Source organism: Rhamphochromis sp. 'chilingali' (genome assembly GCF_963969265.1).
Source record: "Rhamphochromis sp. 'chilingali' genome assembly, chromosome: 18".
Taxonomy (NCBI): Eukaryota; Metazoa; Chordata; class Actinopteri; order Cichliformes; family Cichlidae; genus Rhamphochromis; species Rhamphochromis sp. 'chilingali'.
The window spans coordinates 23,553,360-23,579,261 of record NC_137945.1 but is presented as its reverse complement, the minus strand read 5'-3'; the positions used below and the strand labels follow the sequence as shown (position 1 = coordinate 23,579,261).

At 44.1% G+C, this 25,902-nt stretch overlaps 2 protein-coding genes across 2 annotated transcripts; both read right to left on the bottom strand.

Moving 5' to 3' along the window:
* Nucleotides 1-282: 282 nt before the first annotated feature.
* On the bottom strand, nt 283-19,768 carry slc22a17 (solute carrier family 22 member 17). Its single transcript, XM_080865025.1, has 10 exons — nt 19,212-19,768; nt 17,117-17,677; nt 12,501-12,604; nt 10,572-10,726; nt 10,032-10,197; nt 9,461-9,585; nt 5,790-5,895; nt 5,344-5,567; nt 4,564-4,675; nt 283-3,018 (listed from the first exon to the last, which is right to left on the bottom strand). The coding sequence occupies exons 2-10, from the start codon at nt 17,588-17,590 to the stop codon at nt 2,742-2,744; spliced, it is 1,743 nt and encodes a 580-aa protein (XP_080721151.1). The 5' UTR covers nt 17,591-17,677; nt 19,212-19,768; the 3' UTR covers nt 283-2,741.
* Nucleotides 19,769-23,396: 3,628 nt separating this feature from the next.
* Nucleotides 23,397-25,680, bottom strand: cebp1 (CCAAT/enhancer binding protein (C/EBP) 1). Its single transcript, XM_080865453.1, has 3 exons — nt 25,583-25,680; nt 24,553-24,852; nt 23,397-24,449 (listed from the first exon to the last, which is right to left on the bottom strand). The coding sequence occupies exons 1-3, from the start codon at nt 25,583-25,585 to the stop codon at nt 24,144-24,146; spliced, it is 609 nt and encodes a 202-aa protein (XP_080721579.1). The 5' UTR covers nt 25,586-25,680; the 3' UTR covers nt 23,397-24,143.
* Between the last annotated feature and the right edge of the window lie 222 nt (nt 25,681-25,902).

The following is a 25,902-nucleotide window of genomic DNA, read 5'->3' as shown; positions in this document are numbered from 1 at the left end:
GATTAAACAGCAATTCACACTGAGATATGATCAGGCCACCTCTTTATGTGCCGTCACCCTTCGCAAAATATAGACCCAGCAGAAATAGTCATGTAGACTGATGAGTTTACATTAATGGAAAAATGTTTTATACCTATAATCACATCATTCAGTTAAACATCAAATTTAAGACTGTGTGTGTATTTCATTGTTTTTCTATGTACCGAGAATGAAAATCGCACCAAATGTCAGAACAGTAAGGCTGAAATAATCACTCAGTTTTCACTAAAGACCATCGCTTTATTTTCACGACTTGATTACTCAGCCACTTATTTAATTTGCTTAGTCAAGCAGCACAAAGAGACAACATCTGTTATACAACCCTGCGTATAATGGGGATTACAACGATTCATTCATATTTTAATCAAACTTTGTTTGCTTAGGTTAGCTGATAATCCTTTCTATCCGCATTTCAAGAAAATCAGTTTTCCACACATCCATTTTACAAATATGCCTCCAAAATGTGTACAGAATAGGAAACGTGGATCATTGGGGTATTGATTTGGATATAGATAAACCCAAAAAGCCTTGTTAGCAACTGTGACGGGGAATATGTGAATAATATGACTTTAAAATCACCAAGAAACCTCTAGGCCAACTAAACCCAGAGTTACATGACCTCTAAAACATCATGGAGCACAGGACGAGGACAACATGCATGAAAAAGGAGATGCTGAAATTCCTGCAGAACAAAGAAGAACGGACAGGAAGAAACTTTCAAAGTGATTCTTCAAATGAAGTGTATACATCAAGGTTGCCCGAGTCAAAACTGCTCACATCATACGTTTTTTAATCAGTTTTATTTGACATGAAATCAGGCTATAGTTAATTGCATCACACTCATCATTGAACACATCATCAATGTTGTCAGACATAACATTATTCGACCCAAGTTAATCATAGTGATAATAATTATCAGTGTATAAGTGTTAGGATTTGAGTGCAACATACACAGGAAAAGAAAAAAGATGTACCAAAGGCTGACGGGGAAAGAGACCATCAGCTGAGGTGTGCGTCCTTCATAATTAGTGCTCAGTGCTCAGAGTCCAAATTAACCAAAACCTCCATCCTGTTTAAAATCACACACACACACAGATTCACACAGGTGTGAACTTGAGGGGGGAAAATACACTCATACACACACGGTTGAATTTGTGCCATACGTGATACGGCTTCAGCCAGCATACTAGAGACTGAAAACCTCGCAGGAGCGTGCTTGAGGAGGAGGAGTCAGGGGTTAATTTGGAGCTCCGGGGCCCTCTGCAACTCCCATTCAAATCCAATGGAGTGTAATCATCAGGTCCTTTCTCCAGCATGAATAAACATTCATTTAAAAATAACAGACGACCTCCATCATAACTCCACGTTCAGCTTCAGAAAAAATAAAGTAAGTGTGCCGTTTAAAAACTTCTACTAGAGTTTGTGGTACCCGTCTGTTCTCTTACAGCTGAGACTGGTCATCTAGAGACGTATTGACTATTAGCTTCTGAGGACATACATAAAAAAAGCCCTTCAGTGATTTCAGACATGCAGATAGGAATGTTGTGACGGTCAACAGCTTGACTGTTATTGAATAATGACACCAGAGAATGGAAGGTTCATTCCATGTCAACCCAGTTTAGCTTAATGCTTCTGGATAATTTACTAATTAAGCTTAAGAACAACATAAATATAAACAGACATATAAACACCGCTGGCTCCAGGCCAGAGTCAGTGAGTGGATTTCCACCATTTGTTCTCTGCTCAGAGAAGTTTTAGCCTTTGTTCCAAATATTTATAATAGCTGACTTGTTATTCCCTTGATTTTGAAGACTTCAATCAAATGATTCAACATTATTTAAAAAAAAAAAAAAAAAAAAAGGAAGAGAGAAAAAAGATTCAAAGTGCTTTTCCTCACTGCATAGCATACTGTACTGTAAGGATCCAGCCACAGGGTCTGCTTTAACACAACTCAGATGCCCCAGGAAGTTAAAGAAACTAACTCTAGAGTATTTACAAGGCGTTTAACCCCAACAATCCTGTCAAGTGTTACATCACACGTCTGAGAACTGTGGTTCCTCCTCCGCTCGGAGAGCTAGACGGTTTTACGACAAAGGTCACAGAAAATGGTACAAAACTGACTTTTGTACAGCTCTGAGGACATGTTGTGTCGTCATACGCAGCAAACACACGCAAAAAAAAGAAAACAAACACATGATTCCAGGTTAAAACAAATGCTAGGAATAACCGACGACCACTCTTCAAGTCAAATATGCTAAGCAGCTAGCATCTCTGTGATGGACACACTCAGGATGGAGGATGGCGTGCAGCAGTGGGTGCTGGTGTGTTTCACGCGGCGGGGGCGGGAGCCGCCGTCCGGCCAGAAAGAGATGGAGATGCGTGTGAAGATTGTGTGTCTTCACAAGGACATTAACACACATCTGAACGGCGGGAAAAAGAGAAACACGAAGATGACGGCAGCTCCACCCAATCGCTAACGTCTGTAGCGATGATATGTTAAAAAGCTGAAAGTCTGATCGCTGTCATCAGTGTCGTGGATGCTGATCGGTGATGATCTGTTGCAGCCCTTTTCTCTCCGTCGCTCTGGGTTACCTATTAGGTTTTTATATTGCTTTGTCTGTCCTCTACATGAACATGATTGATGAAAAATGTCCTGGCTGTAAAAGTGAGTGGTGTTAACAGAGTCCGTCCCTCTGTGTATTTTAGGTCTCTGGGTTGGGGGTCGCCAGCAGCGGCACATTGTCCCGTCTCCTCCTGCCCAGCGGGGGGCGTCTGTACTGCTCACCGTCGGCCAGCGTCTGGGGCAGTGGCTTCCTCTTGCTCTCGGGCAGCAGCAGGATGGACAGCACGGCCAGCAGAGCCAGAGAGGAGTAGACGACGTGGTGCAGGAAGTAGCCGTAGTGGTTTCGCAGGTCCATGAGAGGGGAGCTGAGACGGCCCACGCAGCCCAGAGCGAGCACGGCTCCTACACCGCTCCCTCTGCACACACACACACACACACACACACACACACACACACACACACACACACACACAGTTAACTGACAAGATTTACTTACACTTAATACAATTTCTGCTTATCTTTTCATCAATTATCATTTTTAATAATAATAATAATAATAATAATGGATTGCATTTATATAGCGCTTTTCTAGGCACCCAAAGCGCTTTACAATTCCACTATTCATTCACACACTGGTGCAGGCAAACCACAGTTGTAGCCACAGCTGCCCTGGAGCAGACTGACAGAAGCGAGGCTGCCATATCGCGCTATCGGCCCCTCTGAGGAACACCAGTAGGCGGTAGGTGAAGTGTCTTGCCCAAGGACACAACGACCAGGACAGAGAGAGCTGGGGGATCAAACCGGCAACCTTCCGGTTACAGATGAGCTTCCCAAAACCCCTGAACCACAGTCGTCCCATTTTTCCAGTTTTCTTTAATGGTAGTTTCTTTAATGGTAAACATGGTGACTCAGTTAAGCCTTTTGTTGACGACTCTATAACTAGGTTCAGCTGTTGTGTTAGCCCAAGCTTATTGTAGTTAATTACAACTAAACTAAATGTGAAAAAAACATTTTAAGTCAAAAATAAAATAAAAAAATTTGAAAAAGAATCTAAAATTAAAATTTTGTGAACTTAAAAACTTCTTAGTTTTAGTATCTGTTAGTTTGGCCAAATTTATTATCCCACCTTGCCTCATGAGGCTGCCACGCTCGCGATTATTGAGATTTTCAAACAGTGTGTTTTTTGTTATGCCTGTACTGATGTTCCTAAATCTTGCCTCTGGTATGACACATTAATACTTGATAAATAAATAAACAAATAAATAAGCAAAAAATAAATAAAACTAAAGGCTAAACTGAAATGACTAAAGCTGCTCTGGAAACCAATTAAATTTAAGTGAATTAAAACAAAAAGTCAAAAACGAAAGAAAAAATATTTACAAAATGCAAAACGCACAGCTATAATAACTATAAAGATTTGATGAACCCAAACTCATTAAAAGTCTCAGCTTATTACATCTGTTACAAATAATGATTTTTTTTAAGGGGGGACCGATGCGTCCTTTTCAGGCCTCGGGGAGGTTTTCGGAGCAGGTCGTCCTTCCCGTCGTCTGTTGGGCGCTGATTGTTTTGCCCTCACACAGAGTTAGAAACGATGCTTGTTTGTAGATCTCACTGTACTTCAAAGTATTCTCATCTCTCTTCTCCACAAAGTCAATTATTTTCTTAGATAACAGATCGATTTTTTTAATACTAAATCTGGAAAAATACTTCCATTGTTTTTGAAACTCCTCCTACTTAGAAAGACAGCTGTTGTTGTGGTATCAAATTGTTTAATTTCCTCTCTTTAATATTTGCTGCATTTCACATGTTGTGATTCATTCTGGCAGCCCACACACGCTCTTACTGACAGAAAAACATCAACGCCTTCTACGCTGGCATTTCTTTTTCACCTACACTACAAGAAGGACAACATCGTAGTAAAAGAGCTGCAGAGTGACTGTAGAGTGCTGCTGTGTTACCTGATGATGGTAGGCATGACCTCTGCAGTGAAGAGGATGCAGAGGGAGGCGGTGGCTTGGGAAGAGAAGAGACCCAGCACTGAGAAAATCGTGATGGCCGTCTCACTGAGATCTAACAGGGGGGAGGAGAGCAGGGATAACCTTTGAGGTGTAGCATTTCTACCATGCATCTATTATGACATTAGTTTTTCTAATTTATGAATCAAACTGCAACATCTTGCTTCCATGAGCCTTTGCAGATCATAGGGACCAATAAACATCCACTGAGAGGATCCACAACACTCACCACTGTCCTCTCAGGCTTTGATGCATGATTAAAGCTCAGGGCCGGACACAGCTTTGACTTTGCTGTCACTGCAGTGTCCTACATAAACTGAAAGCCATACTCGGTTTCAGCCACAAGGGGGAGACCAAGATTTGGGCAACAGCAGATTTTCCATAGACAATGTTGTCGAGGGGGAGCAAAAATTAAAAAACACAGGTCGGGTTTTTCCATTAACAGGGCTGAGTGGTTTGCTCCTAATACACTTCATAATGCCTGAAGTGAGAGCAGTAGGATGTGTGAGAGGGATGGATCCAACATGGCCCCAGAATCAGCATCAACTTAAATTCCAGTCAGGATTTGAACAAACAAAGATTTTAATCCGAACATAATGGCTCTCTAACAGCAGGGTACTGAAGTGAAACTGTGCCCACCTTGACTTTTATTAATAGCCTTCCTTACTTGACTCTAGATTTACTTGGAGAAAACTATTCTGCTACCAAGTAAAGCCGGCTTACACTCCATGAGTCCCAGGAGGATCAAAGAGGCCAGCCCCGTCATCGTCATGGAAAGAAGCAGGATGCCGCGGCGACCGCACCTGTCTACGGTCATCCAAAGCAACAGCCAGGCCCCACCGCCTGCACACACAGAGAGCAGGTACGTCCAATAGAAGCTGGGGGCGGTGCCCCTGACGTCACCTCGGAAAGAGCTGTAACAGTGACTAATGCCGTGAGAGATGAATCTGAGGGAGGAAGGGCAGAGAAACAAAAGAGTAAGCACTCGTGTTTCCAAACAGGTTTTAAATAGAAAAGATGAGCGAGCAAAGGTGAGTCTCGCAGCACTTTAAGCATGAAATATGAGGCAGCGGCAGCCAGAGCTGTAAATGAGACACTGCGCAAACACAAAGGAGTGACTCCAAACTGCTGCGTTGCTGAAATAATGTCAGGAGTGTGAGATGACTTACGAGGTGAAGCCGAGCACGCACATGTTCTTCCAGATGTTCCTGCTGTGGAAGAGCTCAGGGAAGGACAGGTGGGGCTTTGAGGAGGGGGCTGGCTCTGAATCCAGCTCTGCAGAGGAGAAAAGAAAAATGACAGTCGGGTAACACAGACGAGGACGGCCTGACCTGGTTGCTCGCTGATCAATCGCTCGCTGTCAGCTTATTACTAGGGGGAAAAGAGACGTGCAGGAGGACACGCGTGGAGTCTCAATCTGGCCATAAGGAGGCCATTTAATAAACCGTACAATTACAGTAGGAACCACAGTGATGTGTTCATTACATTAGCATTTGTAAGCTGTGCAGAAATGTTTAATAAAGGATCCAGAACATGAGACAATTTAACTGTAAGTCAACAGCCAGCTGTGAGGTTTAAGAGGAAAGTCTAAGAGAAAATGTCTCGTTGATGTCAGAGATCAGAGGAGTTCAGCCAGACTGCTCTGAGTTGATATGAAGGAAACTGAAGCTCAAATAACCGCTCATTACAACCAAGGTACGCAGAAGAGCATCTGAATACAGCTAAGAGCAGCAAACTGAGATTACAATTGACAAAGCTCAGCAAAACTGCCTGCTCTCATGGGACGGGATTTCTGCCGTCACATACAGAGGGACGTGTCCGAATTTGATGTAAACATATACACATCGATCCGTCCTGCCTTGTGGTGATGATGTAATGGTGTAAAGGATATTTTCTTGGCACACTTTGGACCCCTTAGTAGCAAGTGAGCATGCCTGAGTATTGCTGCTGACCCCGTCTATTCCAGAGTGTCTGACGGCTACTGATGGCTGCTTATCGCAGGACCACGTCACAAAGCTGAGAACATCTGAGAACGTCTCAGACTGGCTTCCTGAACATGAAACATGAGTTCACTGTCGTTAAATGGCCTGCACAGTCACTGCAGTCTAACAGACAAACATGCACGTTTGGCTTGTGGTAGAACTGGAAATTCGCATCATGGTTGTGCAGCCGACAAATATGCAGTTATCAGCCAATCAGGAACACTGAGTGTGTAAAAGCATAGGACTAAGTGGAGAGAGAAATTCAAGGCCTTTAATGGATCATATGAAACAAATGAAACATGATGTTCTTCATCACCTCATACTGCTACACTTTTTCCGACTGCAGCGAGACCTCACTACAGAACTGTGTCCTTGATCTGTGTCTGCCGCTCACAGACGTCAGCTATAAAAACATACAGGGAGTGCAGAATTATTAGGCAAATGAGTATTTTGTCCACATCATCCTCTTCATGCATGTTGTCTTACTCCAAGCTGTATAGGCTCGAAAGCCTACTACCAATTAAGCATATTAGGTGATGTGCATCTCTGTAATGAGAAGGGGTGTGGTCTAATGACATCAACACCGATGTGCATAATTATTAGGCAACTTCCTTTCCTTTGGCAAAATGGGTCAAAAGAAGGACTTGACAGGCTCAGAAAAGTCAAAAATAGTGAGATATCTTGCAGAGGGATGCAGCAGTCTCAAAATTGCAAAGCTTCTGAAGCGTGATCATCGAACAATCAAGCGTTTCATTCAAAATAGTCAACAGGGTCGCAAGAAGCGTGTGGAAAAACCAAGGCGCAAAATAACTGCCCATGAACTGAGAAAAGTCAAGCGTGCAGCTGCCAAGATGCCACTTGCCACCAGTTTGGCCATATTTCAGAGCTGCAACATCACTGGAGTGCCCAAAAGCACAAGGAGTGCAATACTCAGAGACATGGCCAAGGTAAGAAAGGCTGAAAGACGACCACCACTGAACAAGACACACAAGCTGAAACGTCAAGACTGGGCCAAGAAATATCTCAAGACTGGTTTTTCTAAGGTTTTATGGACTGATGAAATGAGAGTGAGTCTTGATGGGCCCGTGGCTGGATTGGTAAAGGGCAGAGAGCTCCAGTCCGACTCAGATGCCAGCAAGGTGGAGGTGGAGTACTGGTTTGGGCTGGTATCATCAAAGATGAGCTTGTGGGGCCTTTTCGGATGGAGGATGGAGTCAAGCTCAACTCCCAGTCCTACTGCCAGTTTCTGGAAGACACCTTCCTTCAAGCAGTGGTACAGGAAGAAGTCTGCATCCTTCAAGAAAAACATGATTTTCATGCAGGACAATGCTCCATCACACGCGTCCAAGTACTCCACAGCGTGGCTGGCAAGAAAGGGTATAAAAGAAGAAAAACTAATGACATGGCCACCTTGTTCACCTGATCTGAACCCCATTGAGAACCTGTGGTCCATCATCAAATGTGAGATTTACAAGGAGGGAAAACAGTACACCTCTCTGAACAGTGTCTGGGAGGCTGTGGTTGCTGCTGCACGCAGTGTTGATGGTGAACAGATCAAAACACCGACAGAATCCATGGATGGCAGGCTTTTGAGTGTCCTTGCAAAGAAAGGTGGCTATATTGGTCGCTGATTTGTTTTTGTTTTGTTTTTGAATGTCAGAAATGTATATTTGTGAATGTGGAGATGTTATATTGGTTTCACTGGTAAAAATAAATAATTGAAATGGGTATACATTTGTTTTTTGTTAAGTTGCCTAATAATTCTGCACAGTAATAGTCACCTGCACACACAGATATCCCCCTAAAATGGCTAAAACTAAAAACAAACTAAAAACTACTTCCAAAAACATTCAGCTTTGATATTAATGAGTTTTTTGGGTTCATTGAGAACATGGTTGTTGTTCAATAATAAAATTATTCCTCAAAAATACAATTTGCCTAATAATTCTGCACTCCCTGTAGTTCAGTCTTATTGTTAACTTTGATATGCCAATCATGTGTAGGTGGTGCCGTGAAGGATTATTTTATAGCATGTCCTTACAGCACATCTTTATCATCTTGTTGTGATAAATATAGGTCAGAGTTATGTAAGCCTCATCTAGCCTCAGGTGCTGAGATACTTCTCCAGGAGAGAAACACGGCCAGCAAATACATTCACACCATTTCTCTTTAAGACTTGTTGCTACATGAAACATTTCCGCACGTCATCAGTATTCCTGAGTGTCCTTCCTGCTAGCGTGACAGCATTACAGTAACCACCCAAATAAATCCCCATTTTAATTTGATCTGAACTGTAATCACAACAAAAGGGGATGTTCTTTGATCACTTTATCTGTGAATGAGAGCTCGACATAAAAGAATATGGACAAATTTAGGTTAAAAGCTTTGTGGGGGGGTTTAATACACTCAGAATGGAAACATAAAATGTAGATTTTGCAACTATTAACAACTATCAACCTCAGTACAGCTAATGCTAGCAGAACACAGAGGTCACTGAACAGTGCAAAGTTGACACTACGTAGCTGGAAACATTTGACATGTAAACAGTGGCAGAGCTCAGTGGTCGCCTGGCCTTAGGCCATCTTTTAACAGCAAGTCATTACGTCCCATTATGTTTCCATTTTAATGCAGGAACCATCCGCTCTTAATAAATCATGAATAGTAATTGAGCATCATTACCGCTCTTGGAAGTGGTGCGTGAGAGGGTCATATACATTGAAACACACGGCCACAGTTATTCCATGAATAATGCAGGCTTCGTAAGCCGAGCGCCTGGCGCTGAACCCTGCAGTGAGGTAAAGTGGGAATTTGTTCTTTGTTTACAGAACGAGGATCTAACGTCAGTGCTGCAAACACACCTGTGAAGCTCTCGTCGTCCCTCACGTCTCTGTTGGAGTTTCTTCTCTCGCTGAATGCATTCATGTCTGAAGATCGCTCCGACAGAAGGAGCCAGCGAGGAGATTCTGGAAACACCCCAGGAACTCTGCAGGAGGAGGAGGAATATACTTTAACTCTTTGATCTCAGGTGACCTTTACTCAGCACTAAAACTATTTAGAAGCTTTAAGGTTTTGTTGCTTTCACCTGAATTTGCTGCTTCAGTATAAAAACTAACCAGCACGGGTCACAAAGAAGCAAAGTTCTATAATCCTCTCTTATTAAAACCTGCAATTCGCTGCCAGTAATCTTTTTATAATCTCTGATAATGCGGTATGTTACCCAGATCTGAGAGGGACTGCGGACCTTAAACAAAGGAGCTCTAATATGTTCTGACACCAGCTCAGTGTGAAAAGGGGATTGGAATCAATACCATCTAACAAAGCTTTTAATAAGTCAGCTGGCATCAAGGCACTACGCAAAACCACTCCCAGGTTCCTTCATGATTCAGAAAGTAAAAGCCTGAGTAAAAATAACAAGAGACACATTCCTACCCGTAGCTGAGAAAGAGTGTTAGTGGGGCGGACCCAGCTCCCAGCAGGCCCCTCCAAGATTGGCACCCGAGGGCCACGGCCAGCAGCAGCAGCTCCCCGGCTACAGTCGTCAGGCCAGCCAGCGTGGTGGCCATCAGCCTGAGAGACGGCTCACACAGCTCCAGACCTGAACAAACAACACAATGTCAAAGCTAACTAATCTTTTATTTACACTTTTCAGATTCTGAAAGGTTAAACATTTAAAAAAAACAAGAGAATATAAATATCATGTGCCCCAAAACTTGGTTCCATTGAAATATAATGCAAGCTAGAAGAAGTAGATTTGATCACTAGGCCTCATTAGCGGCACAAGGAAAAGGAGAGAGGAATTACTGAATTGAGACTCTCTGAGATTTCAGGTGAAGTTCAGGTAGGTGACTGTACTGTGGAGGAAACCATCTGTGCATGACTGTTTGCATATTACAGTGTTTGTTCCTGTGTGATGATCCGTGGGTTCTGATGAAACAAATGACGCCCATCCTTCAAGGCTGAAACACTCACGGGTGATATACAGAGTAAGATAGACTCCCGCGCTGGCCGCCGCCAGACAGAAACGCATGACGATGAAGACAGAAGGATACGGGGAGACACACACGAGCACCCCGAACACCACCGAGAGGGTCAGAGAGGTCAGAAGGGTCTTGGACCTGCCCAGCCTGCAGGGAAGCACAGAGATACAGACACACGATTAAAACTCAGCAAAGTAAGCAAACACAGATTCAAATTAACAGGGATAAATTAAAACACATGTACAGGAGCAGATGCACAACAACAAATCACACTGTACATGCTGATAATGCAGCAGCTGCTCGTGTGCTTAAATATTAACACGGAGAGGGAATAGAACAGAAAATAGGACAGGAGTCTACTGACAGAGTTTAGACACAACAGGGAGCCACCCTTTGAAGTCTACACTTTTACAGCATCATTAAGCATTAATGCTGCCATTATACTTCCAGTTTCATGTAGTTTACCAGACAAACAAATTAATCAGAACAATTTAGAGCTCGCGAAGAGTTTAGAATAAAAAAATTAATAAAAGAAAGAGCCTAAGAAATGCTGCAATCACAGAGGCTTAGGGAAGCTGCGTTTCCAAAAACAGCTCAAGTGGAAAGCACGACTGTTCACTAATGAATGATTAGCCAGTTTTTGTTTGCTTGTTTAGTTTCTAACATGCAGCTTAGCAATGCTCCCTTTTCTTCTTCATGTGCCCCCAAGGAGGCACCATTAATTCACCGGTCTAAACAAACAAATGCTATGCTCAATTGGTCAGCAAATTAATGAGAGCTGTTAGCTGTGGCATCATCTCCCTCGCAGTTGCCCCCAAAAACTAGAGCTTCCCCTTCAAACGACACACACTGGTTCACTTGTGTGACTCATCCGAGGCCACTGAGCAAAATAAAGCATGCAAATTTAGCATAAATGTATTTGCCATTAATTGCTTGTGGGAGGTAAATTGTTTGTAATACAGCCATGAGATTTTCTTGAGTAAACAGCAGTATTTTTCCTCCATCACAAATTATATCTTACTGTGATAAATAAAAAGAGTTTATGAAATGGCATTTGGACTGTTTGATAATAAATTTCTCTTTTGGCCTGAGGCCACAACTTGCTGTTGGATAGAGGAAGCACTGGCAGGCCACAGTAAATCTATAGAAAATTTCATTCTGCAAACCGTGCTACTTTTTCTGAGTGTGTCTCTGTGTGCTGCATGACGACTGTGAGGTAATGAAACTGCAAAGTAAGAAGAGGACAGAGAATAATGAGGAACAAAATGATCTGACAGCACAGATGTCTGCACACAGACGGGCTGGCTTTTATTGGAACATGTTCCCAGGAAGCATGCCCATGTGGGCCCACGGAGGGTAACTGTGGGTGAACTGTGGGGCTGTGCACAGAGCACGCTCACATTTATTGTGCACAGATGCCACAGCGGTGTTGTCCTTCAGGCTAGTTCATGGAGGTCACGGTTCAGTTTTGTCCTTTTGGGTCCCCACTATGGACACCCCACAGAAATGGGCCCCTTGTAGGTTAGCCCATAGCAGTTTGGGGTCCCTGTAAAGGGTTTTCTGTGAGAAACCCATAGTGGGCCTACAATGGGCCCCATTGGATGCTCCTCTCTGCTAAATGTGAGCAGCCCACAGTCAGCCCGCACTATGGGCTGCTTCACGGTGTCCAGATGTGCCCTACTAATCACCCCAGTACTCAGCCCACAATGGGCTGCCATTGTGTGCCATGTGGGTCTGTCCACAGTGACCAAACAAGAAAGGCACAAACAGTCTCTCCAAACTGCCTCAGTAACTTATTAACTCACTTTTTGGCTGTATGTGTTGTCCTTCCGGCTGCTGAGTGTTCATTCCTGATGTTTGCTTGCCATGAAAAACAGACCTGCAGGAAACCCTGATGGGGGTGTGTGTGAGCATACATTACCTGTCAGCGGCGTAGCCCAAGCAGAGACAGCCAGTCAGGACGCCCAGGATGAAACACACCTCCTCCACTGGGACCAGCCAGTACTGACCACACACCAGATCCCACTGTGAAGGGAGAGAGGTCTTTCAGTTAATATCCAATCAAGTTAGCAACAAGCAGTTTCATTTTCTTTGTAGATGGTTGGTCTTCCATCATTTCCAACAAAATCTGCAAAGCTTGTGACTGTTTGGTAACTTGTAACATTTCCTAATGGGCGTGACAGTAGACAGCCTAGCCTCCACTGAACTGCAATAAGCCTTCTCTGCTTTCTTCACATGCATTGGGTAAAAGGCCAACTTTAAACAACATCCTGCAGAACTACTCAAAATGTGGGACAGGGAGACAAGAAATAAAAATGGTGACATCTGGTCAGCCTGGGCAGAGGTGCAGAATCGCCATGTAAAATTACTGAAATAAACTGTTAGAAACAATGATCCCATTATTGTCCATTTTGAACCCAACTCCGAAGCAATATATTTATACACCTCACAAGTTCAGGGGACTGGTTGAATGCATCAGTTGTCAAAGATTGCTTCACTGCTGATATTTTGGGGGCATTTAGCAACAAGACACCTTGTTAATTATACTTTGCCCACTTAGTGCTTTGTCGCTTTTACAGTTTCATTTGGTAAATAATTGGCGTATTCAGCAAAACTGCTGAATGGCAGCACAAGACAGTACCTCCTTTTTTTCCTCCTGTCCAGTTGAACTAAAGATGAATTAGGTTTGATTAATGGTTAGTACTGTACAACATGGCACCAGTGTGGAAGTCTCCATTCCTGTGTCGGACAAATTTATAAGCTGAAAAGCAAAAAAGATTTTTGCTTGTATAAAAGTCTGTTTCTGTGTAGTTTAGAGAAATCAGCCTTTGGCTCCTTCAACTCTAACATCACTAAACACTTTCGTAATTATTTGATGGGCTCACTCACTAGTTTCAGGTCATTAGAGGGAAAATGCTCAGCTCAGGGATTAATAATTAACCTCACTAACCAATGGATGACATCGAGGTGACTGCCTCCATCTTGTTTGTGATCTGTGTTTTTCTTTAACCCCCTGATCATTTAACAGCATGTTATCCCCACATTTGTTCATTTAGAGGCTGCATAGTGTCTGCCATCTACTGCAGTGTAAGTATAAAAATAAATAACATCAGCCAAAGTAATTAAATCTAAATTGTTCACATCCCTCGGTAATAACCACCACACAGCAGTGGAGTTAAAAGTGGCTACACCACCCTCAAAAGACAGCTCAGTAGCACAGTCTAATAAATGTATAAAGGGAGCCAGTACGCTTGACTTACTAATTAATAAATGTGTTATTTGACTAATTAAATTAACAAAGTCAGAGATTTTAGTTTACAAAAAAAACAAAGTTTTTTCTCTGACATTAGTTCTGGCCCATTTATGCATTTATGCAAAAATGATATATACACTCCCTGGTGTAAACACAGCTGTCTTACAATAGGGATGAAAAGCCCATTAGACAAATACTAGAAACACAGGAAGATGTAACGACATTACACACATGCATGTGTGTGGTCACGATACATATAGTGGGTGTATTGCTATAATCACTCGTTAGCACCGCAACAATAAAATGGTACGAGGTTCACTGAGTGGATTAGAAAACAAATGCCCGTGTGACTGCATGAGTTAGCCACACAGAAAGTCAGCACATCTGTTAAAAAGGAAATAAAAAAATAAAGATCTCTGCTCTCAGATCCGAGTTTAATCACATTAAGCCGACCCACTGATTTGCATTTACAGCTGAGTCCTGCTAACGTCGCTTCCTGTTGGCTGCTGAAAGCAAAATGGTTTTAATGATCTAGAGGGAGACTGAGCAGAGGGCCGTGATTTTTTTTGTTATTTAAGCGGCCTTACATAATTGGAACCCGTGCACAGAAACATTAAAGCCCGTCACATAACATCAGCTGTCCCGTTGCTGAGACACGCAGTCACAACAGTGAACACCATGCAACTCGTACGCGTGGAAAGCTGTGGAAGACGAGGATGAGGCGAAAATGCACACAAACAAGTCCTGAAAGCTACCAGGCTGGTTTAGAGAGAGAGAGAGAGAGAGAGAGAACCAGAAAGCAGCAGGTTTGTGCCTCCAGTAATAAACAAAACCTGCAAGCATGTCCTCATAATATCAACATGAACAACCGCTCTAACAAACTCGCAGCTCACACGTCACAAATTCATAGTTTTACATTAAACCAAAGACAAAGGATGTTAAATATCACTGTTTTATATTTCAACAGGCATGGCAGTTTGTGTGCATTAGTTTACAGATCTACAGCATAGAGGTGGTAAGTAAAGTTTGCCTGTATTAAAGTGATGGTCTTTATTGACCCGTGGAAGCGATGAGGCTGATCAGAGGCGGTCCTGCTTCCTGCTTGCCAGACTGCCAGCAAAGCAAAGCAGCTCTGGAGGAACGCTCAATCACCCTCCAGCTAGCCTGATGAAATATGTTAGCCTGACTCTAAAAGCTCAGGGACAGAGAAGACTACAGGCAAACACTTCTGCTAAAGTCTTCCAGTGTCTTCAGCTTGCTGCAGTGGTATGGGGTGGGTTACAAGCAAGCTGCCCTTACACCATAAATTAGAGCTGGGTGTGGTTCCCCACATGTGGGCACAAAAAAAGAAACAGGCCAAATAGTGATCAGCCTGGTGAGAAAGGTTAGCTGCCATCAAGGACTGGGCTGACAGTCTTTGAAACAGAGGTCTGGGTGAAAACGCACATCAGCGTATGTCAGAACATCACACACAGAGTGCCTGATATCAACAAAAACAACCGAGACAGGTAGAAAACAGCAGTGGTGCCGATGACTGGCTTCATTGTTGTGAACAAAACGAGCGACATCAGTGAGAAACAAACCTCCACTAGCATAATGAGCCACAGTTCTTTTTAAAGGACAAATATTATCATATTCCACTGAAGATAATCTTTCAGCCTGCCTGCTGGCTGTGTACACACAGATTACATGAGACACAAACTGCAGTGTAAAGACTGGAAGTTGTTCTCACAGCAGTGAAACAAATGATCAAGGCTACTCAGTTTTAACATCATAAACACTTAGAAAATGCACTCCTGTGCTTGTGCACGGCTTGTTCCGTCAACTTAACACTGGATTATAATGTTACAGCATACAATACGCTGTAATAGCCTTAGTTTCCAATCATTTTCTTCTCCTTCTGTGGCAGAGTTAATGTGATTGTAAGCAGGGTCTGTTCTCCTTTAGCGAGGTGTTGATCTCTGACATTCTAGGCATGGTTCTCTGAAGAAACATGTCTTACAACATGCCAATATGACGTGGGTTAACACACATTTCTGAATGAGTCACCGGATTGTCGAAACTCACTTTGCAACCATCATGTCAAGCAAATTGTAAAAACCAAAAACATCAAGGTGCTCTTCTCCTCATGGCCAAACTGGTCAAATGAAAGAGGAATAAGCACTGGGTGCTTAAAGATCCACAAAATGGGCTTTGATGTGTGAAATTAGCACCTTTGAGGTCTGACCTCTGACAATTCAGACAACACATCCCTGAAAGCCCTCTCTCTCTCTCTCTCTACCTTGATGGCATCGATTGAACTCACATTTGTCAAAGACTCTGTGTCTATTACCCATCTTGGCTCAACAATCCTCCACACGGCCAGAGCTGAATGAAAGTCTGATGATGCTGTGACATCATAGCAGTGGCCAAAACTCATCCCTAGCAGAGCTGCGAGGGCTTCGAAATGATACCAAACTACTCAGCTTTACCAGTGATTCAACCAGAGAAGGATAAAGACCCAGAGAGTGAAAGTGCTGTACTTGAACACAAAAGAATCGGTTAAGCAGTATTGCATAAGGAGCAAGAGCAGACTGGGATATGCTGTACACAGGTTATGGTTACAGTTATGACCAATCAACAAGCTCTGATTTCTTCACACACATGCATGAAGAAAACCTGTGGTGAGAATAAAGCAGATCTCTGAAGGGTCAAAGTTTCTGCTCCGGGCTCTACAACCTTCTGTTTGGCATTTTTTCAGAACTAAGCTGGTTCAAAGGGAGCGGTGCTAAAAGTGTTTGTTCTAGATAGAAGATAAACTGCACTGAGGCCAAGTATAAGATACGGAAGGCTTCTTTTTTAACATAAACCATGCAAAGCTACTTGAGGAGGCCCGGTAAAAAAAATCCTCCGAGCATAACCGATCCATTTAAGTGTGCAATGCTGTCAACATCATGCTTTGAAAAACGGTGAAGGTAAGAAAACACAGGTGCCATTTAAAGTTAACAAGACGACACATTTTTAAAAAAAGTGATCCTTCAGAGGAGCTGGCAGGAGACTTTTTGTCCAAGTCGTTAGTATATGTGCAGCTGTATCATAGTTCTGCAGGGCATTGCAAAACAGTGAGCATTCATGATCTGTAAGGCTATGGTGAAACAATATAGTATAAAAAAGTTTTTTTATGATTTTAAGGCTCTTAAGCTACACCTGAAAAGAAGTTCATCTTCCCTTCACCAAGCTAAAACAATCATCCAGGCCAAGACCATAATTAGAGAGCTTCAAAGGATCCCACAGTAAAACTTTACCTCAGTGACGATGTTGTTCTTCAGCCCCTCTGTGACATTGTAGTCCCATCCATTCTCGCAGTCCACCACAGCAGACTGGCTACTATTGGTATACTGCTTACACTGGGACGGGCCCCCGCTGTCCCCGGGCCGTCGCCCTTTCTCCCAAGGTACTGAGGCGTTCAGCACTTCAGGCGATGGCACGGGGCCCGGCAGGTGGCAGTGGTGGTGAGGGGGGAGGGTGATGAGAGGGTCCGAAGAGAGCAGGAAGGCCAGGAAGAGGTTGGGCAGGATGGAAAGCGCAATCAGCACTCTCTGCTTCTTCCGGCCCAGAGCCAGCACCATCACTTCACCGGTGGGGGGCAGCGAGGGCGGCGCGGGGATCGAGGAGGAGGATGGCGCTGGGGAAGAGGGCACAGGGGAGGAGGGGAGGGATGGAGGGGGAGCTGGGCAAGGAGATGGGGAAACTATCGGCGGGGAGTCCGGGGATGTCATTGCCGCTGGAGTACTGAAGGCAGAGGACCAGGATGGAGGACGGTGAGCAAGCTGGTCCCCGGGCAGAAGAGTAGAGCTTCGGTAAAACTGTGTGAGCAGAAGGTTACTCGTCATTATTACAGATCAAGCACCAATATGGGACACAGATATGACGCTCTGACATGTCAACACCACACAGTCCACTTAGCTGCTTCAGTTTCAAAGCTAAGCCCATCTTAATAGAACAAACGCATCCACTGTTTATAGATAATAGATAGAGATAATGTTATCTGCCAGTGCTGCTGTGATATCGGAAGAGACTTCCTTTCCTGTGTTACAGATCCTCTCAGAGCTCTCTGCATCACGCAGCAGAGTAGCCACCACTTTGATATCATTAATATGTAATATTCACCCAATTTTTCAATATCCTGCCCTAAACATTAGCATCAGCTCAAGAAATCCAGCACTACTCAGGCTCTACCAGGAATTCTTCATCAATTCAATTTCCAACAACACGAAAGAGATCCTACATTTCCCATGATGCAACTCGTAGCTGCTCTCATCGCACCTCCAACTTTCTGTTTCTGTCTTTGAACACAGGCCCAATTCATGACAACCCCTGAAGGTATCACTGCATGCTAGTTTTGAAGTGATCACAATGTGTCTGAGTGAAACAGCAGCTCTGGTGGACTGCACGCTGCATAAGCTTTGCAAAGTTTTACGATGACAGGTCAGTGAGGCAGTGCACTTACTCCAGCCACTGCATTCGTATTTATGTGACATCGTCAAACAAAACCTAAACGCTCCGTTTAACCTGATACAATCAGAGCTGTGTGTGTGTGTGTGTGTGTGTGTGTGTGTGTGTGTGTGTGTGTGTGTGTGTGTGTGTGTGTGTGTGTGTGTGTGTGTGTGCAAACACCTGTACAGGAAAAGAACGAGATTCTTTCAAAACAAAGCCTGATTATCACGAAGCCAAGTATGTCTCAGTGTGGGATTTTTAGACAAAACCACCAATTTTAATAGCATCACATTGAGCTTTAGGGAAGTATAATATATATACTCATTACTATTATAATCCATAGCATAAGAACTGTCAACATAAGCCCCTAATTAGTGTGTAGAAACTGTCAGCTACTGGCTATAACACATTTCACAGGCTTTGTGATGCCAGTCACAGCCTGACATGTTGTTGTTTACCCTGAGCTAAATGGAAAAGCGTTGGGTGTTCTCAGGGACCCCACTAGCAGCCCTGAGTGCTCCCCCTCAGCAGCAGTCTCCTCTGCAGGTGCACATGGTGCCCCTCCGTGGGTCAACGTCATCGTGTTTTCCTCGCACAGGGCCAGGAAGTGTTGCTAAGAAAAAAAGGAATCCCACAGGGTTATATAAGAGCTTTCGCGCGAGGAGGGGAAAGGACACGGGGGGGAGGGGGGTGAACAAAGAGGGAGGGGGCTGGCTGGGCTGTACGCCGGACAGAAGAGCAACGAAGCAACGAGGGAGAGAACAGCAGCGTGATGTAGGGGCGTTAGAGCAGCTGGGCCGGGCGGACTGAGCAGACACCTGCCCCGGCACTCTGGACCAGCACACACAGCCAGTGTTACACACCCCTGTGCGGCCTCAAAACAAAGCGCACACTGTTACTCACCCTTTAAAGCGACGCTAACTGTGAGCCAAAATCCTGCCACCCGTCGTCTCTCTGAAACATCCCAAACATCGCGGGCTTAAGAGAGGAGGACAGCGGATGAGTTTCACCGCGTTCACACCGTCTCCTCCGCTCTGTCTGCCACACAAACAGACATGTCTGTCCCGGAGAAGTACCGCAAGGCTCGGATGAACACAATCGTTTGCCTTTGACACAGGCAAGGACACCGGACTCTCCGTTAGTCCCTAAACACAGCCAACGTCCCTCCGCCGCGTGAGCATATGATGATGCCGCCGGAGGAGGGGTTGATGCTCCGCTTGCTCCTTCACTCCCACCGTCGGTTGCTGTGTAACGGTGTTGTTTAGTCCAAGTTTATCCCTGCCGACATGACACAGAATAATTCAACAATAACGCACAACTGTGCCCGGCATCACCTTAAAGGGGCAGGCGTCGGCAGGAAGTGGAGCGAAGGACAAAGACCGGGTGGAAAACTGCGGAGAGCCGTGTCTGTTTAAAGGGCAGTAGCTCCGCCAGCGGCGAGTCTCACTTCGAGAAGAATCGGCAAACATCGCCAGAGCGACAGCCCCCCTCCCTCCGCCCGCGCCACTCAATCAAAGATCGTGTACAAGAAATGAGGCGATGACTCAGCAACAGATTTAGCCACATTGGAGAAGGATTAGTTTTATTAACAAATGATTTTTTTAAGCAAAAGCATGAAATTATTAGAATCAGTAGTTGTTTTAAACACTTCTGTTAGGAATTCATTTATTACAGGGTTAATTAATGAATCACTCGGATAAAAGTCTTACCGGGAGGAAACTTGTTGCTCAGTAAAAGTAGCATACAAAATCAGCAGCGGAGTGAGATATCTGTTTATGAGTGCTCTCTCTCTGTCTCCTGCAGAATGCCTGCATGGAGCTGCCTGCCGCATGGTGGAGCCATAAATCATAGAGAAGAGGCAGGTGTGAGACAGCGGCACGGCTACAGAGCTGCTTTCAGGTGAAAAAAAAAACGAGAGACAGTCCATCATAACTTATTTATGATATAATTTAAATGTGCACTCACTCTAATGGTTGATAGTCCAGAAGAAATCAGTGATCCACCATATTATCTTATCCTATTATCTTATCACAACAGATTTCATTAGTGCATCCACATGTTTCATCATGACTCCTGATAGTTTTAATCTGCAATAGAGGACAAAATATCCATTGGCACACAGAGATAACAGCACTTTGTGCTGTGTCAGCCGGTAATGACTGAAAGGCTACACATGATGGCACCATCACGGTTTGTTCCTCTGGTGATGCAGCAGCAGCAGCAGCCCGCCATTAGTGCAAGAAGTGTGACTTCAGTAAATGTCACTTGATGCTACTGTAAATGTAAAGAAGTCTGTGGCGATGCTTTAAACAGCAGGGGTTCCGCTTTATTCCAAGTCACTTATTCATGCCATGCATTTGAGCTGCGAGTCCTCATTAGGTTGTGTTTGTTTTAACCAAAAATGGCGACAGCTTCCACTTTCCCTTGAAGTGTTGCATGTGAGCTTTTCAACAGTTAGAGGGCCTCTGTTGGAAGCTGTGAATGATATCAAATAAAAACAAATGGTATAAAGTAGAAAAATTAGCCTTCGCGTCATAAAAGCACCTTCTCTTATTGATTGTCTTAGTGAGACCAGTAAAACAATAGATCTCAGCCCTTAGAGTCTTTCTAAAGCTAAGAAACAGCATCTCTGACTGCAGCGCTTCGCAGCGAGCGGAAGTACTGCAACAAGTGGTGAAACACTCATCCTGGCCATATTTGGACTACAGATCATACTGCTTTGTGTGTGCGTGCGTGTTGTTGATCTCTGGAGACAAAAGTCCAGCCAAGCCATCCAGAAAGCACACACACACCTTTGATCAGCAGCAGCTTTGAGATTGGAGCTACTTCAGTGGGGCTGTGCGGTTCGTATGGTCTGCAGCTGTTGAGTAACGCGATAGGGATTAGGTGAAATACGGTCTTTCTTCACTCTGTGGAGATGTTGCAGTCCTGGGACCACAGATTGCCCCACACAACGCTGTGGGACATTTCAACAGACATGGTCACACAAGAAATCTTCATATGCCTCTGAGGACGCAGCAGGCTTCATGAAGCCCCCATCACACTTTCACTGTCCTTTCTGATTAAAATCCAAATACATGAAGATAGTTCTACACATCCCCCCCCCCCCCTCCCAGGGGGCATATATTTACACAACTGCTCTTTTGAAATCGTTTTAGTGGGAAACAAGCAAAATCAGGGTACCAAAGTTGGGTTACTTGTATAATCTGTGTCCACGAGATACGATCTTAAAATGATGCCGATATAATTTTTCTGATGCCCTTATGTGTCTAATAAAGCCTTCAAGTGCTGAACTGAGGTCAGCCTCTACGAGGAGGTTATTGACACATGTCCTATTGTGTAAAAATCTTTTCCCATACCACTTCATTCGGTCCCACTTATCAGTCGTGTTTTGCAAGTTTTGAATATGTGTAAAACATAAAAATACATCTGAATTTCTTCAGGGGGAAAAAGCAAATGGTTTGTTTTTACTATTGAAATGTTATACAGGACCATGAAAAAAATTAATACATTTTTTTAAGGGTCTGGCTCGTCACCCCACCCCCTCCTCCTCCTCCTCTCTGGCTCCTATCTCTGTGTCCCTTCACTACCATCACAGCCACAGGAAGGCCCTGGCAGCCCAAAACACTGATACTATCTCTGCGCTCCTCATCTCCGTCCTCCGCTGTGTCGAAATCTTTGCCCATCCCACAAAGGGAAACCGCTGGTGCACAACGGTCCATGGCAATGACGTCCGTTTCTGTGGGTAGACAACTTATGGTAAATAATGTGACAGGCGTACGCCGTGTCCCCGGGTGAAGGATGCCCCGGAGGACCAATGAGACGCATCATTTACACAACTCGGTGTTAGATAAGGCAGAAGAGGGTGAGGAGTGGCTCTGCAACTATTGCACAGAGTATCTGAGGAACCCCTCAACCTACAACCCGTGTGTGTGTGTGTGTGTGTGTGTGTGTGTGTGTGTGTGTGTGTGTGTGTGTGTGTGTGTGTGTGTGTGTGTGTGTGTATTCAGATAACATGACACATAGAGGACAATGACTTCATATAGGCACAAGCAATCATTTATTTATTTAAAAAAAAACATTTGGCAGCACTGCAACTTTTCACTTTAACAGTGTATTACTCGCTACACATTTGAAAACATTTCAAGTAGTCACACATGTATTTAGTCACAGCTATTCTATTTACTGGTGATTGATGCTGTATTTTAGAAGAGAGAGGCTCTTTTCTCTGTTTCATCGAATCCTCTTCAAACCACAGGTTGTTGTGCAACTCCGTTGGGCAACAACACTTACAATCAGCTCTGACGAAGACGGTAAAAGTCAGGTAGATGATTAGGCAATGTTTATTAAATCAAATCATATCCTTCCGGTCCAACGCACATAGCGGGACTCTTCCCCCCCCCCGTTGTTTAAAGGGGTCCACGAGTTATACCCATATGTGAACAGGAACCACCATTTCCAATCTGGAGATAAACAAATGACCAGGTTGTGTCCTTCAGCGCACTGTTTTACCTTTTATTATATCTACGCCTGCATTTTAGTTTAAACTCAAGTCCTCCATCACATGACTAAAATTCGCTATTGACTCTGTCTCTTTTTTTTTCTTTTTTTGCTGTGTGCCTCAAGTTCCTGCATTAGAAAATAAATAGCCTCTACATTCAGACCAAAGAGTAACAGTACCTAAAAACGCTGCTGTGCAGCATCATAGCTACTGAGGCTATTTACTAGCCAAACTTTTATTATTCCAATTGATTTCATTTTTCTACTGATCTAATTTCCAACAAAACATGCTGTTTTCCTACACTAAACTACACTCACTGACTTTGATTGTCCAATCACAGGAGGTGTATCAGTAGCCAGTGTATCTACATGTTCTATATTCAATAAAAATGGAGGATGGTATAATATTATTTCTGTGAAGGTTCTCAGTCATCCAGGTCATCGTAGTCAAAGGAGCTTGGAAAGAAAAGCGTCTGGACTTCTTTAAGTTGCTTGAAGACGTTTCACCTCTCATCCGAGAGGTGAAACTGAAGAAGCTTCTCGGATGAGAGGTGAAACGTCTTCAAGCAACTTAAAGAAGTCCAGACGCTTTTCTTTCCAAGCTCCTTTGACTATAATATTATTGTTGTTATTATTATCATTATTAGCCTTTACAACCCCATAAACTCTCATTTTAAAGCAAAGGTTTGGTAAGGTTTAGCTAACTAACGCTTAGCTTAGCTACCAAAAGTACAACAGGATGCACTTTAACAGTAGCATCAGGTTAGCAGGTTAGCATTAGTTACATACAGATCATAAAGCCCACCTCCTGCAGCAGTCATTATAATTCACTTCAGTTCATTTTATTTATATATCACAAAACGAGTTGTCTGAAGGCGTTAGTCTACTTCAGCAGATAATCTTGGGTGCTTGTCATGAGAAGCTACATTTAGTGCTCCTTTTGTGTGACCCTGAATGTGTCAGAGTGTATCAAAGCTCTCAGCAGATTGGAAGTGTTCATTTTGCCATTTTGAATCTTTTACGCTCAACATGTGAGGTGCAGAAATGTAAAGTTTGGGGGTAAGAGAACAATTAAAAATGTGGACATCAGTGTACTAAATAGTAGCTACAACACTGCCAGTAAGCTATGGTTTCCTTTACAATATAAAACTACAGTTAACCACTTTTATACCCAGCATTACCTCCTCTAAGTGACTTTGTCATGATCACAAATGTTTGTTGGTGAAAATGCTCGAACAGGTGCTTCACTGTGACTCTCGCAGGCCTTACTGAGGCACACTGTGAAGCCTGTAATCAGACGTTAACATCAGGTACAAACGAGGCTTCGGGCTGTGCTCAGATGCTGGACTGCCCAGCTGCTCCCTCCTCGGCTGCCTGCAGGTGCCGCTGTGACAGGATGTGTTTCAGAGTGTCCAGCTCCTGTGTCAGCTGTGCTATCCTCATCTGCAGCTTCTGGTTTTCCTCCTGCAGCTGGCCGGCCCTTTGCTGGGTCATCAGGATCCTCCTGCGGGCTTTGTCCCTGCTCTTCCTCACCGCGATGTTGTTTCTCTCACGCCTCAGGCGGTACTCTGCGCTATCCTTGCTGATGCTCCTCTTGGTCACCGGGGCCCGCAGAGTGGGCAGGAGGAAGGGGGAGAAGTCCTGGAGTGAGCAGCACACATGCGTTAAAGCCGTGGGAGAGTGGGGTGGGTGAGTGTGGTTTGTATGAAACACTTCGTGACCTGCTGTTAAATGCTTCTCTCACCTGCTGAGTACTGGCGTGGCTCTGGTGGTGGTTTGTGCTCACCGGGCTGGCGGCGCTGCCAAGGCAGGACGGCGGGTACGGCAGGTACGATAGTCCCATCATCTGCTCGGCCCCTCTGTCATCGCCACCCCCCCTTATCATCCCCTGAGACTGGCCGTACGAGATCATGTCCATCTGCGTCATCTGATTGGTGGAAGCAGCCGAGTTGGAAGCAACAGAATTGAGGGTCTGGCTGTGCACCTGACCTGGGAAGGAGCTCACCCACTCCTGGATGACCGAGGACACCCTGGAATCAGACATCTGTAGAAGAAGACAGAGGAAGATTCGGTTTACTTCCAACACTCATTTAATACTTTAAGCATTAAAAAATACATATACTGCTTGAATGTTGCTGTCAATTAACTACAATATATAAAACAAACTTTCAGCAACACAAAACACTGACTTGCTTAATTACGCGGTCACACATTCTGTCCTGATGCTACACGTTGAACATGCTCGTTCGTTCAACCTTACACTGCCTGCTTGCTTTTTTTTGAGTGATGTAAGACGGATAAAGAAGTTATTTAGGTGTGGCATCTTCAGAAAGAAGATTTCAGTGTTTCTTCCACCGCTGATGGTAAATGGGGATGTTTCTGCCACAGTACACACGTTCTTCTATTTTAAAGGTTACTACACTCAGATACACCCTAACACAAAATCAAACAGCATCATAATAAATTAAACTACAAATAAACCGTGGAAACACTCTGACAGCACTGCTGTGAGCCTTAGTTTGTAAGCTGCTATTGCCATCTTCTCTTTACCCTCCCTCTTCTCTTTTAAACGTACAGTCTTTGCATCATAGACTACAAACTATATTGAAAGAGTAAATTATTTCATGCCACTGTCGAGCTCTTCTTCCTCATGATTTCAAAGAAACGTCGAATCTCTTGCGCGCTTCGTCTTCCCTGACGCTTCGGTAAGGTTGCATTTCTCACCGATTTGCTCAAATTTCTCCACAAATTCACAAAGTTACAGTTTCACTTACCATGACCGATTGCTCCACAAACTCTCAGGATACTCTTTAGGTCCTCCTCAGGCTGTGTGGCTGACAGTGCTCTGAAAGACAGGAGATAGACAGGTGGCCCTCAATTATCACAATCACTTCCCCTCTCTCTCTCTCTCTCTCCCTGCCTCTCTCTCTCTCTCCCCCCCTCTGTCACACACACACACACACACACACACACACACACACACACACACACACACACACACACTTAAATTAACAAAAAGAAACAAAGAAGTGTTCCCATTTCTTTTACATTTACACCATCTCCTCTGCACAGATACTTAAGTGATCCCATAAGG

Bases quoted from the DNA above. Each gene is read 5' to 3' on its own strand.
- cebp1 (XM_080865453.1), bottom strand. The intron at 24,450-24,552 runs GTGAGAGAAGCA...TGCTCACTCCAG, and splicing joins GCCACGCCAGTACTCAGCAG to GACTTCTCCCCCTTCCTCCT.
- slc22a17 (XM_080865025.1), bottom strand. From the start codon at position 17,590: ATGACATCCCCGGACTCCCCGCCGATAGTTTCCCCATCTCCTTGCCCA. The intron at 9,586-10,031 runs GTAGGAATGTGT...CTCCTCCTGCAG, and splicing joins ACACTCTTTCTCAGCTACGG to AGTTCCTGGGGTGTTTCCAG. The intron at 4,676-5,343 runs GTAAGCCGGCTT...CCCCCCTGTTAG, and splicing joins CCTCCTGGGACTCATGGAGT to ATCTCAGTGAGACGGCCATC.